The 16939-nt window shown below is 37.4% G+C and overlaps 2 protein-coding genes and 1 long non-coding RNA gene across 3 annotated transcripts; all 3 read right to left on the bottom strand.

Annotated features, from left to right (window-relative positions):
- Nucleotides 1-1689: 1689 nt before the first annotated feature.
- Nucleotides 1690-3975, bottom strand: LOC111464072 (UDP-glycosyltransferase 74E2-like). The gene is made up of 2 exons (XM_023108135.1): nt 3249-3975; nt 1690-2511 (listed from the first exon to the last, which is right to left on the bottom strand). The coding sequence occupies exons 1-2, from the start codon at nt 3918-3920 to the stop codon at nt 1786-1788; spliced, it is 1398 nt and encodes a 465-aa protein (XP_022963903.1). The 5' UTR covers nt 3921-3975; the 3' UTR covers nt 1690-1785.
- Nucleotides 3976-4740: 765 nt separating this feature from the next.
- Nucleotides 4741-12176, bottom strand: LOC111463876. The gene is made up of 11 exons (XM_023107813.1): nt 11745-12176; nt 10585-10709; nt 9641-10085; nt 9299-9414; nt 7960-8734; nt 7362-7817; nt 7003-7191; nt 6655-6885; nt 5832-6180; nt 5544-5727; nt 4741-5453 (listed from the first exon to the last, which is right to left on the bottom strand). The coding sequence occupies exons 1-11, from the start codon at nt 12009-12011 to the stop codon at nt 4958-4960; spliced, it is 3633 nt and encodes a 1210-aa protein (XP_022963581.1). The 5' UTR covers nt 12012-12176; the 3' UTR covers nt 4741-4957.
- On the bottom strand, nt 10713-11734 carry LOC111463878. Its single transcript, XR_002713952.1, has 4 exons — nt 11498-11734; nt 11229-11329; nt 10976-11078; nt 10713-10788 (listed from the first exon to the last, which is right to left on the bottom strand). It is a non-coding gene; the product is annotated as an uncharacterized LOC111463878 (long non-coding RNA).
- Nucleotides 12177-16939: the final 4763 nt, after the last annotated feature.

Genomic DNA, 16939 nt, shown 5'->3' with positions numbered 1-16939 from the left:
CCAAAGGAGGAATGAAGGATAAAAGAAGGAAAAAGAAAAGAAATGGAGAAAGTTAGGGTTTGGAGGGGAGGAAGAGAGAAACTAAAACTTGCTCCAAACAATGGTTTAGAGATGGAATTTGGGTAAGAACTCTTCTCTCGTAGAATTGGGGAGAACCAATCTGAACACTTGTAATATGAACCAAAAGACATCAATCATACAATATACTTCAATGAATATGTGAAGAAAATGCTTTTGAAATTATCAAAAGATATTTCAATTAATCTGAAGAAGAATGAAACTTCATTGTTTTAAATTTTGGGTGGATTATAGAGTTTTTGTATTTCATTTATGTATTTTAAGACTTTTAATTTACTTTCGGTTAATTTACATAATAGTTAATTATGACCATAAAGTATGAATGTTACAACTATTGAATGCGTTAAATAATTTCCATTTTGAGGCTATATAAAGACATGTACGTTTTATTTGTGAGAAGACTTGAAAAATGAGGTAAAATGAGCCTTTGTGCTTTCTTTTTAGCCAATGACTAAATTTATTTGTAATTCTATGTAGTTTAAGTTGCACGTAGAATCATTCAAACTCGACATGATCAATCTTGCTTGTGGAGTGATTCGAATATGAAACAAGTGTTTTTGTCTTGAGATATTTGATCAACAAAAGATATTCTGAATTTTACTTGATTGGCACTCAAAAATCATACAAAATTTGAAATATTATATAACATTCAACATCATACTAAGACTAACTTACAACATCTATCAAATAACAAATGTTGAGACATACTTACAAATACGTAGGAATCGACAAGACAACACGTGCAAGTTGTGAGAATAAGGGGAGAGCAAAAAAGTTTTTTGTGTTTTCAAATCACGGAAGTAGAAATTTTGTTTTTTGTTTTTTTTTTAATCAAACTCAAACTCTCAAGAGTCTATGTTATGATTTCATTTATAAAGTAGAGACGAGTTAAAAAAAAAATTGAAAGTTTGTTCATAACTCTATGCATACTATAAATTGACATATTTATGTAACAATCTAGGCCCACGCCTCGAATATTGTCCTTTTTGGGTTTTTACTATCGAGCTTCCCCTTAAGGTTTTTAAAACGCTTGGTAGAGAGAGATTTCCATACCCTTATAAAAAAATGGTTAGTAGATGTTTCTACACCTTTACAAAAAATGTTTCGTTCTCCTCTCCAACCGATGTGGAATCTCGCTAGCACTCGTTCCTCTCTCAAATCGATATGGGATCTCTCAATCCACCCCCTCCGAGGCTCATCGTCCTCGTTGGCAACCACCCGAAACCTGGCTATGATATTATTTGTAGTGGGCCTAGAGTCCTCACTGGCACTCGTTCCTCTCTCAAATCAATGTGAGATCTCTCAATCCACCCCTCTTCGAGGCTCAGTGTCCTCACTAACACACCGCTCAAAATCTGGCTCTAATACTATTTGTAATAGCCCAAGTCCACCGCTAGTAAATATTGTCCTCTTTAGACTTTCTCTTTCGGACTTCCCCTTCAAATTTTTAAAACGTGTTTACTAGGGAGAGGTTTCCACACTCTTAAAAAGAATTCTTCGTTCTCCTCTCCAACTGATGTGGGATCTCACAATTGATAATCATTCCTATTTCTTGTTTATGATCATTAAGAAAAGCCTTAAAAAAAAGATCAAGAACATATAAATAAAATTAAAAAATCATTCCTAAACAAAGTTTATCCGCAAATTCAACATAGATCGATCGTTAAAAATTTCATCTTTGAACCAAAAACACGAACCCTTTGTTAGTCATGTCTTCCTCATAAGTTGTTGAACAAAGTGATTAATATTAATGTTGGAGGTCCCACCTTCATCCATGGCTTCTTTTGCCATTTCCCTCAACTTCCTCAAATTCTCTCTAATCTCATTACCATCTTCTTCCCCCATTACTTCATTAACACACATCTCTATCTCCTCCCTTCTACAAATTCCATCTTCCCCAATTCTCATCCTCTTCCCAATTCTCCACACATCCTCCACATACTTAGCGTTCGTCGGTTGGTCCGACCACAGCTCCATCGCCACCATCGCCACTCCCAAACACAACGCTTCGAGCGTCGAGTTCCACCCGCAGTGCGTAACGAAACATCCGACCGATCTATGAGCCAAAACTTGTACTTGTGGACACCATTTCACTATCAACCCTTTCTCAGTTGTCTCCTCCATGAAACTTGGAGGAAGCTTATGAATCTCAGATTCTCTCACAACCCACAAGAAGAATTTGTTGCTCAATTTTAGCCCCCATGCTAACTCCTCTATTTGCTCCTTTTTTACCTCCGCCATACTTCCGAACGACACGTAAACTACCGAGCTATCGTCTTTTGAATCGAGCCAACTCTTGGTAGAATCCGTGTTTGATTCGAGTAAACTCAATCCATAGTATCGGTCGTCTTGCAACGTTCCATCTAAATAGAAGGAGGGAAGCATTGGTCCAATGCTCTTGAATGACAGTTGCCTTCTCATCCATTCACCTTCCTAGTACATTAAAAAAAAAAACAAATTACGATCGAAATATGTCGAAACAAGTAATCTTAAGCACTTAGTTTTTCAATTCTCTTTTGTGGTTGTATTGTTGTGGAATGAGCATACATCTCATTAGTATTTATAGTAGAGAAAACATTGACTAGCTTCCTAAACTTTCTCCTCAAGTTAAGAACTATGAAGGGAGCGAAGACCCTGATTGAAGATCACTCTAAAAGATCAACCTAACCTAGCCCAACCTACTTAAACAACCTAAAGACTTGACCCGGTTTGAAGGAAGAAGAAAGTCGACCTTGTAGAGAAGCGGATAGGAGAGGTAGCCTATAGACTCAAGCGATCAGCTCGGTAAAAACTCACCCCATATTCTATGTGAGTCAGTTGACTTCGATTAAACTAGACCGACTCTAAGAAGAATGTGCCCACGAGAGCACTACCAGAAGAATTAATTTAGAATATCATAGTTGACCCCACTCTAGGCGGGACGACCATAACTCACTACACTAACAATCTTAATTAAAGCATAGGTCTACAAATACAAAACTTGGTCTACAATTCGGTAACTACTATCAATGCTACCGTGGTTGCTCTATAAATTAGTAACTTATTCTACTAAAGTCTACTAACTAAGGTTACTCCATGAGTTAGTAACTTGTTCTATTAAGTCTACCGACTAAAGTGACTACATAAATTAATAACTTGTTCAACTACCTTAAGTTTATTAGCCCATTTACCTGCGGTTCCAAAGAATCGAAAGTATTGATGAAGATCCAATCACCATCGTTCAACCGCGAGAATTGATCGGTGACGAGGGAGAGGAGAAATGGGTATTTCGAAGGATCGAAAATGAACGATGGAAGGTCGTATGGCTGAAGAACAGGAAATCCATGATCCAAACAAACAGAGCTTTGTTGCAATGGAACATTTATCCATTCTTTGTGGACATTATAATAAATTGCATTAACACAAAAGGACTGAGTGAAGAACACAGCAGGAAGAACCCCAAGCTCTTTAACAACGTCATGAATCCATGGCAACATAGAGTCATACACGACGCAAGCAACTCGATCGCTGTCATTTTCATGCCGAGCAATGAGTTCTATGAGATGTAAACGTATGGAAGTTTGGATCCGTTCCCAAATGGCTTTGGGAGTCTCGGCGTCGGTACCGTCGTAGGGTAATACAGATACTTGTTGAAGGGTGACTGAAGCCGGTAGGTCGATGGTGGCGACGTTGGTGAAGACGGCAAGGAACGTTACGGTGAGACCGCGATGAGCGAGGTGCTTGGAGAATTGGAGAAGTGGGTTTATGTGGCCTTGGGTTGGCGTTGGAACCACTACTATATGAACTCTTCTACCTTCTTTATCTTCATTTCCATGGCTCCCCATGAGTCTTATCTTTTGCATTTGGATTCCAATGTGACTCAAAGTTGAAATATAAAGCTAGCCTTGCTTGGGATTGTAAAGATAAGGTTTGGAATTATTGGTTGTTCCACTAAAGAACATGATAGCTATAGATGCTCTTATGACTTTATGTTCGGTGGCAATTCTTGGTCGGAATCACGGGCGGTTCCACTTATGCATATGATTGTGAAAGCATCACTTTTTGTTTTAATGGAACATCATTTCAAGGTGAGATTGAAATCCACTTTATTGAATTTTGCTATTTGATAGGAACGAGTGATCGTACGTAATGGTATAAAATTGTCCATTTTGAGTATATATGCTATTATGGCGTTACTTTTTCATGTTCGACTCTTCGTCCCATTCTTTCTCGCACTAGACTTGTTACTCACTGTTTTTGCTACTCATTGTCTTCATCTTCTCACTATCTTCTTCACCGATATTATTAACGTAAAAAAGCTATTTGCTACTCGCTACTCTTCTTTTGTTCTTCTTCTTCCTCCACACAGCACGCAGTTCAATAAAGATAAAATTGAAGACATAAACCTTTAACTTTGTGAACATATACATGAAAACTCCATTAGGATTCGGATCAAGTTTTAAAATTTGGATTCGGCATTCTCGTGCATTTCCTGCAACATAATCACGTTACTTACTCTTCGCTTTTTATTAGTCTTTTAATTCGGCATTCTCGTACGCCCCCTAATCGTGTCTTATGCTCGTTAGGACTAAGACTTCGAACGAGCCGGCCCAACGATTGGCCCCATGCTCCATCTATCTCTTAAAGGAGTAAACCAACTTAACCTTGTGCAAGTCAGTCCAATTAAAAGACTAATAAATACACCTTTATTATTAACACCAGGTCACATTACACAGTCCATTAATTACACCAAACCATCTTTACACCCATCATCTCTAAACACTACACAGTCACAGACACAAACAACATAATTCTTTCCTTCTTTTTACACACTACTTTATATACAACAAATGTGGTTTCTTCTTTCTTTACACTATTTTATATCCCCATTTCTTCTTCTTCATATTTCACAGTCAATCAAATTAACCAAATCAACGTACCATGCTTCATGAACGTTAACTGATACACTGGCTGCCTCTACTAAAACTTCGGCAGCTTTCACCATCCTTTCCGTTAGCACCGCCCCTCCGACTTGCCGGAGAGCCATTTCTGCTAATCTTCTTCCGGTCCCTCCGCTTCCTCCCAGAACGACTCCTCTTGCTCCCAAGTAAATCGCACGCAACACCTTTTCAAACACGGCGTCCCCTGCCTGCAAGCATTTCCTTATCATCCGACTCGCAACCACCCTCTGTGATTGAAGCACCTCTACCTCTGCTGCATTGCCATCTCCTGTGAATTTAACTATTGTTTCGGTAATTTCTTCGCTTCCTGCATTTTCGTCTCGGTCTAACATGTTTGAAAGCTGTTGAGCGCAATTCGAAACTGCAGCTTCTATGTCTGTAGTTGTTATTGTTGAACTTCCATGGCTCAGGAGGATCTGCCGGCAAACAAGTATGCTGCAAAAACAAAAGGCAAATGTCATTATAACAGGATGAAAAATTCCTGTTCTCGACCCTTTTCGATTCAAGTTACGACCCCCACTCTACCTTGTTGTTATGACGATTAGTTTCTGAACTTCGGATTGAACGAATCTTATCCGATGAAGGTTAAGACTAAATGTTTCGGGTACTACTTCTTGTGTTACGCCAGCCACACCAGTAACTAACTTCAGAAGTCCGAGCCTGATAGCTATATCCAATTCTCGTCCACCGCATTTGGGTTGTTCGTTATCTAATGAGAAACAAATAAACAGCCAAAAAGTGAAATCAGGTTCTAACTTGGGTATAATTGGGATCCTAAAGAAAAAACGAATCGATGGATTCAGTTGTCAGCACCTGCAGTTTCTCTGGCAGTATTATAAGTCTGTTGGCCTGAATTCCCCGGGCGAGCAATACTTCCACCGGTTCTTAGAGGGGTCGATGGAATACGGTTACAACCCTGCAATGATCCCTCAGAAACTACAGACGATGATAATACCAAGTTTTTGTGTTCTTCCCACTCCTGGTTTTTGCAATACCATACAGATGACAGCCATTGCATTGTTTTTGGCAGATTGGCATTGGCATCAGATGAGGCCCCATATCGGTTAGCAAAAGCTTTTCTAAGATAATCAAAACCATGGGATCCGGTTAAAAGAGGCTTCAAGATTTCTATACGAGCTTTGCTTATCTCTTGCTTGAGCACCTGCAATTGAAGTGCAATTGTTAACTTTTGCGGCTACAATTTGACTTAACGAAACGACTTCAACTTTAGTATCAATCGAACGGGTACGAAGATAAGGGTCTATTCATAATCCCTATTCAAATTGCTTGTTTGACTGATTAAGAGAGTTTGGACGGGAGAAGAGGCTTTGACGACGAAATTAAGGTACAAAGTGGATTTCTTATGGCCCTCCCAGTAAATAATTTTTTTGCTATACGAGAATAAACAATAACCACTTTTATAGAATATCAGCAGGCGCTTGGAAAACGGAAAACTGGTTTGATTCATTCTTCACGTAGGGAAGCATAAAAGGAAAGCGGTCTCTTACCTTCCCTGATTTAAGGCCTTAAGGCGGTAATAGGCTAAGAGAAAGAGATTATGTATCAAATAAAAAACATTTTAATCTCTCCAATCGAAAGAGCTAAGGGAGAAGAAATTAAAAAGCACGGAACGAACCTGAATCTGCTCCAGGACAAATTGCAGACCTCTAATCAAGGCAATCTCGCTTGGATTCTTCGACTTATCTTCAGTATGACGACATATCTCAGTTAACTCTCGAAATAAACTCTCGTAACTAGCCTTCAGCTGACTCTCTTTTGAAGGAGAGGAGAGCTTCTGCAATGTGACTAATGAAAACTCCAAAATCCTCCCAAGGTAGTCCATATCCATGTTCCCTGACTTGAGTATCTTCCAAAGGACAGAAAATGAAAAGAAAAATATAAATCTATACTTGTATATATATATATAAAGATTTCAAAGATAAAAATTTCAGCAGTATCCAAGCATGAGTATGATGATTAATACCTGAGAAAGAAAGTCTATGTCGAAGGCTTCAGTAATCTGCTGTTTCCAGCTCTCTGGAGCCATATTGCAAAGTTCATCCTGGACCTCTCTCACAAGCTGAACCACCCGATCGTAGTTGGGCTCTTCTTGTTTCAAGGATTCCATGACGCCGTCCCAGAAGGCCTTCTGCATCGTTTCTCTCAACTTTACCTGAAAAGGACGAACGGATAAGGTGAACACGTTTTAAGAGAAAAATAACCAGATACTGTTTCGATAAAAACTGAACACGTTAGAGAAGATTTGCATATCTTAGATATAACCAGATAAAGACGATAAAAACTGATTTCTAAAGATACAAAAATCAGAAAAAACGTGCGAACCTGGATACTGTTTCGATCTTCTTCGATCATGTCCAAACTGTCAGAAAATGGATGTTGCTGGTGGAGAAACTCATTTACTAAAAGTTCATTTTCAGTGGTCAAGTCTCCAATAGACCTTAACTGACCTTCAGGAATGCTTCTACTAGATTCAGATAATTCATTTGGTTTAGCCATCATTTGATCTTCCCTGAACAAAGAACGGACTACATGAGCTGGCCTCTTGACATACTTGTCCTCATTGCTCCCGGCATCTGATCTTGAAACGGAAGGACCGTCTGAGTTGGATATAGGTGAAGATATAAACTGTGTAACTGGTGAACTCAGAGGGCTTCCATTTTCTTTAGACTGAAAGTACTTAAATCGTGTTTCAGATAAAGCTTTTTCCATACGCTCAATCCCAGCATCTCCATTAAGGTTTTGAACCTTTTCTCTTAAAAGTTTCTGATCATCAGAGACCTGTTTGACAAATACCCGTTAGAATATACAATTCCTAGATGTGCAGTCAAAACTACAATTACCTGACGTTTAACAATGTTAGAATATACAAATCCTTGTCAATTTTTAAATGTAAACTTCCAATAAAGAAGACAAGCTTAACCTGCTTCTGGATGGCTTTCATATCATGCGTAAGAGCATTATCTCCTCCATCTGATAACTTGCAAGTTTGGAGCATAGACAATTCGAGATGACAAGCAGCTCTCACCAAATCCTCTTCTAATGCTCGTGCATCCTTCACCTTCCACGCTACGAAGCAATTCAGGTAAGAACACCATGCTTTATCGAATGCAGCAAGCTGAGATCTGAAGGACCACTGTTTTGGTGAAGATTCTGATTCATCATCTGAACTCTGAATTGGCCCTTCCAAAATAATCTTTATCAATAGTTCAAACTCATTGACAAACTCTTTTGCAGTCTTGGCCAGAGCAATCTCACGTTCTCCCTGACTACTAAGAACAGCATCAGGATGACCCAGTATCATATAAGCACAAAGGACCACTCTAACTGGATATCTGGATGGTTTAGCAATACTTTTAGGCACCTCCCTAATAACAACTTTACTTGTATTTCTGCTCCTTGAAGAAGAACTTGGACTAGACCTCCTTTTAGGAGAAGCAACTCGCATGAGGAGGTGATCAATATTTTCAAAATTAGATGGATAAATTGTAGCAGCAACAGCCTTAGCAACTTTCAAGCGGCTTTCAAGCCGATCAAGTAATGCTTTAACAGTTTGGAGAGTAGAACTTGATTCAATCAGAACAGCAAACTGCTCAAAAGGCATTGACTTGACAGATTTTCCATTAATTTTTAAGGAATTGTATGCTTCAGTCAATGTTAAAGTAGTCCTCCTCAATTTAAGAAATCTCCTCCAGCACCTAAAGGAGAAAAATACAGTTTCATTTCAAGGGAATATATTTCTTAATTCATCAATAGAACCATATTTAAAGGCATATGCAGTATGATTATTAGTCTCTATTAAGGATGGAAAAGGAAATGTTCCACTCTCTGAGATTCAGCAGGCAAAACTAAGAGACATGATGCTGATTTAACCTCAGATTAAGACTAGCAAGAACTATCCCCAAATCTCCAATCCCCAAGCAAAGGGGCAAAGAACAATAGTAATGATACTAAATAAGAAGTATTGAGGATAACATATATCAACCTGTAATAGAAAGAATGTAGAAGCAGATAATATTTTATCGTATCAAGTTTATATAGAACCCAAACCATAAAGTAATCAAATTATACAAGGGTTCTATCTTTAGAAGCAGAGACGGGAAAGCATGGTCAATCATCCTCAAAGAAATTTAAATTTAGCATGAAGACATAAAGTTTATCTTACAGCATAAATAGAAATATGAAAGCGAAGTAACAGTAGAAAAACATTTCGGATAATTAATTCATACTTGAATCTTGAAAGCAGGGAAGAGTTAAAATACCTTGCTAATTTTCGGGATAGGATTTCAGCCTGTTTGTGCATCCTAATTCTAGTCACAAGAGTAGCTATATTTGGCCTTACTCTCTGCCTCAAGAATTCTGCTCTCTTTCTCTTTGCCTAACGATCCACCAAACATCACAAGGATGAGAATGATACTTGACAAACCCAAGAAATGTGATCAGAACTAAATCAGTGGGAAAAAGCAGAATCCACTGTGACTAACTATTTTACTTCCAAATGAAATCTCATGATCTACCAAAACATAGAAAGAATGAGAATGATACTCATAAATCCAAGGCATGCGACTGGCTATTGTAATTCCAATTGAAATAAACATGCATACCCTTTGCATTCGATCTTCCAACTTATCCCTCATTTCCCTCCTCTCAAGCTCACGCTGTTGAGATACAGACTTAGCCACATGTTGAGCCTGCAACACTCGAGCTCGTGCCCTTTTTATCTCTGCTTCCAACAAACTCAGCCGTTTTTTCTCAGCAGCTGCACGTTTCTGAGAAATTGCAGCACGCACTCGCTCCTTGTACTTATTTTCCCAAGCCATCTTTCTTACCAATGACATAGATGACCTTTCCATCAGTGAGGCCCTCCGTTGCCTGTAAGCCTTCAGCATAAGCATTCTATTGGCCTCAGCTTGTTGCGCCCGAGTTGCAACTTCTTTCCCAAGCTTCTGACGCTCTTCCTCTTTACGTATCTCCACAACAGTTTTAGCAACTTGTCGTACCTCATCCAACAAAGAAAGACGCTTCTGAGAATGAGCCAATATGCTCAACCTGTCATATTAAGATCACCAACTTAGTTTGAAAAGCCTACAGTGTATGATGCATCAGCATTATCACTCTAGAAGAAATAATATTATGGAGACCACAATTAAAACCATGGAAGTTGTCATCAATGGATAAATAAATATCACAAAGATTCCCAGGATTAACACAGAAAAAGAATCTTTCAATTATCGCGGCCAGTTCCTTCTGAATTCTGAAACTTGACAGTCGTAAAGCATCCATTAAATAATAAATAATTGATCCTTACACGAAAAAGAGGGAAAGAAGGGACAAGTTCAGTAGTTAAGGAGACAGAATAAAAGGAGTGTTTGAGCGAGACCGAGTGAAAGAGTGTTTGAAGGAGAAGAGAAAGAAGAGCCACAGAATTCAGAAGAAGAGCCACAGAATATACGGTTTTCATATGATGATCTCAGATATATGGATTGCCAATGACTTTTCCATTAAGCACAAGTACTAATAAAATTCTGAGAAAAAATTATTAGTTCACCTCTTCTGCTCTGCAGCCAGGAGTTTTGCTTCAAGCCGCTGTCCAAGGTTTCCCTCCTGAGAAGAAAAATGTGAGGGATTTTTCGGCTTCGGTCGAGCCTTGCTGGACAACTTCTCATAGTGTTGCTGCACTCAATAAATAAAGAAGAATTAACAAAAGCAGTTGGTCTAAAGTTTCCCACCAAAAGTACAAAGCACCCTGCCTCTTGTATCACCCCCACCCCCCGGAAAAAGGAAAAGGGAAGAAAAGGAATCGGTATAATTAATTGAGTAAAGAAGACAAGTATTGAAAATCAAACGTAAAATGGAAATAAGACTCTGACAATAAAAAAATATGATTAGCGAAAACAAGACAAACACATAATTGCTGTGCATTCTTTCTTCTGCTATACCGTTGTCAAATTCCCTCCAGCCAGCAGTTTCAAGGGAAACCGAAGCAGATTAATCAACAACAAGAAAATTTCCTTCTAAACACACAGGACAAAGAAAACATAACTTCATTTTCGAAAGAAGAAAAAAGGAAAAGCGGAAGTCAGAAGAAAGCTTATGTGAGAGAAAGGAACCGACCGAACCACCCCAAAAAGGGGAAGGAACCAACCATTCCTACCGACCGTCCAAAACCAAAGAATGAAGAAAAAAAAGTACCACTAAAACTCCAGATATGGGGAGAAGAAATTAGGAAACAAAATAGGGGCAATTGATGAGAAAAGAATTAGAAAGAATCATTGGAAACTCCGATCATAGGACTGAAGGAGAGCCATGATGAAGTCTTCTAAGATAATATTTCAGAACTAAATTACACAACAGATTAAGAGGAAAAACGGATAAAAGTTGAAATCGAAAAAAAAAACACCCAAATTAAACATGAAAGCGAACTGTTCAAGATACCAATAAAAAAAAAAGGTAAAATATACCAATGAAAGTCACTCTTATTAAGTTAACGTAAAAAGAAAACAAAATCCTTGATTAGTGCGACGTTAAAGAACAAAAGTCCCAACCACTCAATATCAATCGGCAAGATGAAACGGAAGAAACACTTGAATTTAGAATCCAGGCAATAAACAACAAACTAAAAAATCCAGCACGTCCAGTACGCAAAAACCAAAGGAAAAGAAAGAAACAAGAAAGAACAATTTGAAAGAGCAGGAATAGATTAAAGACCTGACGACGAAGATCAGCATGACGAAGCTTAGCCTCAATTTCCTCCACAGTACTGGGAGACTTACACTCCACAAGAAGTCTCTGACGAAGCCGCTTCGGAATTCTCGGTGGTGGAGAAGAAGAAGAAGAAGAAGAAGAAGAAGAAGAAGAAGAAGAAGAAGAAGAAGAAGAAGAGGAAGGAAGGAGACCATCACCGGACGAAAGGTCCACCAATATCCCCATCCCGCCTCTCTCCGTCTGAAAAGGCGTATCAACTCCTGCTTCCATGAACAGCAACGATGATAAGAATCAGAAGAATCAGGAAGGCGGCGGCGGCGGCGGAGAGGAGGCCGATCAGAATCAGGAGAGGACGAGAATTTTGCAGTAGGAAGGAAAAAAAAGAAGAAAAATGGGGAAGCGGAATTGGGATTGCGAATCAGGGAAGCGTGTGTGTTTTTTATTTATTTATATATATATATATATATATATTTTTTTTTTTTTTTAATTTAGTTTTATATATATACGAATAAAGAGTCGTCTTTGTTGAGGAGTGTCAACTTTTCCAACCTGGGCCTTCCATTTCACGCCACGTCACCCCCTGACCCCAACGGTAATCTTTTTTATATTCTCTTAACCCCAAACCCATTTGTATCAATTTTGACTTTCTCATTTCTTCCGCCCACCGTTAGTAGATATTGTTCAAGCCCTTGTAACAGTCTAAGTCCATCGCTAGCAGATATTGTCCATTTTGACCCATTACGTATCCCCGTCGGTCTCTATTAGAGAGAGGTTTCTACCTCCTTTATAAGGAATGTTTCGTTCTCCTCTCTAACTGACCTAGGATCTCACAATCCACCCCTTCTTATGGGCTCAACATTCTCGTCTTAGATATTGTCTGATTTAACCTGTTACGTATCGCTGTTAGCCTCACGGTTTAAACACATGTTTGTTAGGGAGAGATTTCCATACCTTTATAAGAAATGTTTCGTTCCCCTCTCCAACTAATGTAGGATCTCGCAATCCACCCTCCTTGGGGGCTCAACATTCTCGTTCGCATATCGCTTAGTGTCTGTTCTAACCCGTTACGTATCTCTGTTAGCCTCACGATTTTAACCCATTACATATCGCTGTTAGCCTCACGGTTTAAACACATGTCTGTTAGAGAGAGGTTTCCATACCATTATAAAAAATGTTTCGTTCTCCTCTCCAACAACTGATACAAGAAGTCACGACCCTATTTAATCTATTGAGGTGGGACCATGCATGAAGTCAAACAGCTCCAAACCAAGCAAGAAATCTCCTTACAAAACAAAGAATATGGGAGAAAGTCAAGAGAGATTACCCCAACATGACAAATATTATATTCCCATTTTTATTTTTTTTATTATAAAATATTATTGTAATTATAATGATATTTTATATTCCTTAATATTGAATTCAAAATTCAAAATTCAAAATTTTTATATTTGTTAAATAATAAAAAATAATCATAAAATTAAATAAAATAAATATACGTATATATAATTTATCTTAAACAAAAATATATTTTTTAAAATTAATAATAAATTCAATTAATTTAAATTTTTAATTATTTGAATCTAACTCAATCTGTTTTTTAAACAGCCTTAAAAAAATTATTAATTCGAGAATATGAACATTACAAATACGCTCCTTCCGTTTTATAGTAATAACTAATAATGATAATTAAGTTATTATTATATTTTCTTCTTGAAAATATATTCAACAAACGTTTATTTGATTTAAAATTTTAATAAGTTATAAATAATTTTATAATTTAGAAATGAATATATTTTTATTTTTATTTTTATTTTTTAAAAAAAGATTGTGAAGTTAAAAGAACAAACATCCAGCCTTCTCTCACTCACTCCCCATGTGCTATCATTCTTGTCAATCCTTCCCATTTCCTTGAATTTCGCTTCATATTATAAAGTTTCATACTTTAATATTCCATCCAAAGTCAACAATATGACTTATCGCCCAATTAATAGTCTAGCCATTCGATCGAGCGGGATCACCTATGTTAGCCCATGCTTTCGTACGCCATAAGTGGATCTCGTGATGAGTTTTAGTTACATATATGTTCTAAAGTCTCGTAATTAATTATTTAATTTTGTGTTATTTATTTTATGAAAAATTCAAGGTTTTTAGTGTAATCTTGGACAGAGGAGTATGTTCCGGTAATAACCTAAAGGGTCTATAGCACTATTGATACAGTTCACTTTGTTATTGCGGCAAACAATTTGTTTCAAATGGTTCGTGTGTAGACATGTGAGTGAGAATATCGTATACAGTGAGTTTGTAAAAAATTGAACCACAAAATATTTAATTTTTTTTAATAAATTTGTTAATTGAGAAGATCAATATTTCACAAGATAATCATATGCAACTCGATTTTAGTCTTACGCTTGTCCTTTGATTTTCTAGGGTGAAAATCAATATGCTTACCATTTTAGGGACTTGACGAGCTACAAACATAATCTTACAAGATAAAAATCACTCAATCTTATATAGGATAAGTAGATATGCTTACCATTTTAGGCACGGGAGAAGATCAATATGCTTACCATTTTGGTACAAGTCTTAACCTTATGCACGGGTCAGTAAATCAAATATTTTTGTTGTGTGAGACTGTCATTGTATTTAACAATTTGACTTCATATGTTCAAGATGAACATCATCTTCATACACATAGTTCTACATACATTACTTTTTACACACAAAATCCATCCGGCTCTACTAATTTTGTACTCTTTAAGCTTGTCATATACTCGTCAATTTCATAAATAAACACTATAGATTTCATACACACCGACCCACACTCAAGACTTCAATGATTATGACTGTTAGACGAACACGACTCTCCACAATGGTATGATATTGTCCACTATGAGCATAAGTTCTTATGGCTTTGCTTTGAGCTTCTCTAAAAGGTCTCGTCTCCAGATATAGTATTCCTTGCTTATAAACCCATGATCATTCCCTAAATTAGCCAATGTGGGACTTTCATCCAACACCTCCCCTCGAACAAAGTACGTCTCCCTTTAATCGAAACTCGACTCGTTTTCTTTCGGAGTCTTAGTCATTTTTTACTATGCCTTCGAGGAGCCTCGACTCCTTTTCTTTTTGGAGTCCTTTGTTCAACATTTGAGGATTCTATTGACATGACTAAGTTTTAGGGCATGACTCTGATACCATATTAGATGAACACGACTCTCCACAATGGTATGATATTAAAGGTCTCACAACAATAGAGAACGTGAAGTTTTGATAGATAAGGAATTAGTGAGTGGAGAGTCTTAGTCTTAGTCATTGTGAGAGTCATGTTCGTCTAACAATGACAACCTTAAACGAGTCTTAGAAAAGCAAAAAAACATGAATATGTCATTTTTCATGCCAACATAAATCATAATCCGAGAGAGAACATTACAATGGAGATAGTCATAACGAAAAATCAATCATGGAATAGAATTGAAGTGGCTTTTCAATCATTTGTTTTTTTTTTTTTTTTTGTCTCCCATTCGAAATAGTCATCGTTGTTCCTATTGCCCACTAACCACCCCACTTGTCTCATGCCCACATTAATGAATGAATAGATTTGTACAAAAAGGGTAAAGAGGCCTAAGTACAAAATCGAGGGAGAACGGGTCAAACCCAGACCAATACTCGAAGTCTTCGAGCCTTCAAAGAAAGTTTTGGTCGCTTCCTAATCTCCAAGAGTTTTCAAGTTTTGAAGTCTTCTGATCTTCAAAGAATCTTCGATTCTAAGAATTTCGGAGCATCTAGAGTCTTCATGAGTTTCATAGAGTTTTACGATCTTCTGTTTATAGAACTTTTCATGATATACCGTGGCCTTAGAGTTTAATAACTTCTCCATGATTTTGAGCATAACCATTTTGAATTTGTTATTGATTTAGAAATAAAGACGTGACAATTTATGATTGGTCAAACATATTCATTCAATCATACATTATATATTGAATAGAAGCAACATGAAAATGGCATTGTCACAGGGAATAGGGAATAGTCAACACATTCATTATTCTAATTCCAAATTTGTGACGTCCCACGTTGGTTGGGGAGGAGAACAAAATACAATTTATAAGGGTGTGGAAACCTTCCCCTAGCAGACGCGTTTTAAAGCCTTGAGGGTAAGTCCGAAAGGAAAAGTTCAATGAGGACAAAATCTACTAGTGGTAGGTCTAGGTCGTTACAAATGGTATCAGAGCCAGCACCGGACGATGTGCCAGCTTTCTTGCTGTTCCCTGAAGGGGGTAGACATGAGGAGACGATATGCTAGCTTTCTTGCTGTTCTCTGAAGGGGGTAGACATAAGGAGACGATGTGCCAGCTTTCTCGTTGTTCCCTGAAAGGGGTAGACATGAGGAGATGTGCCAGTAAGGACGTTGGGCCCCGAAAGAGGGTAGATTTGGAGGGCGGTCCCACATCGATTGGAGGAAGGAAAGAGTGTCAGCGAGAACACTGGGTCTTGAAGGGAGTGGATTGTCTCGAGGTTGGATTGTGATGTCCCACATCTCTTAATTATGATATGTTTGATTGTCCATTAGCCCCTAATTATCACATTTTGGGTATCTTTCTTTGTGATTTGATGTTTTCCTAATTTTTTTGATGCACATCTTTCTCTAATTTACTTTTTGCTCGTGGCTACAAATGTTAGATAATATCATTATTTTAATCAAAATCATTATATCCAATTGCTTAACCTATAAATGGACGCTACTAATTTCAACCAAAAATAATATCTAATTTACTTGTAACATTATATGTGGAAAAATTAAAAATTTTAAAAACATCAATTATCAATATTGTAATAGTGAAGGAAACTCCTAAGTTACAACCAAAAGTTATAGCGTTTATGAAAAAGACGAGGCCTAGGAAAATTAAAAGTGTTCATATGACCTGAAAGTTCGACTTACCTAGACTATCCAATCGAAATCATGAAGGTTGGGTTAGGTTGAATTTTTGGAAAATAAAAAATTTGGGTCGGTTTGCAGATTGCATTTTTTTTTATTGAGTCAACCTGATCAACTCGAAAATAGGGTTACAACCGAATCCAGTCGTGCTCTACTTCAAAATTATTATGAAGATGAATAATATTTGATATTTGTAATCGATATTAGTGATGCGCTGTAACTTGTGAATGTTTGATATTTGGGTTTATGAGATTTTATTTCTCAA

The sequence above is a fragment of the Cucurbita moschata genome, unplaced genomic scaffold (assembly GCF_002738365.1).
Source record: "Cucurbita moschata cultivar Rifu unplaced genomic scaffold, Cmos_1.0 Cmo_Scf00029, whole genome shotgun sequence".
In the NCBI taxonomy this organism is placed as follows: Eukaryota; Viridiplantae; Streptophyta; class Magnoliopsida; order Cucurbitales; family Cucurbitaceae; genus Cucurbita; species Cucurbita moschata.
Note: the sequence above shows the minus strand (reverse complement) of the source record. Positions and strands in the feature narration are given on the sequence as shown.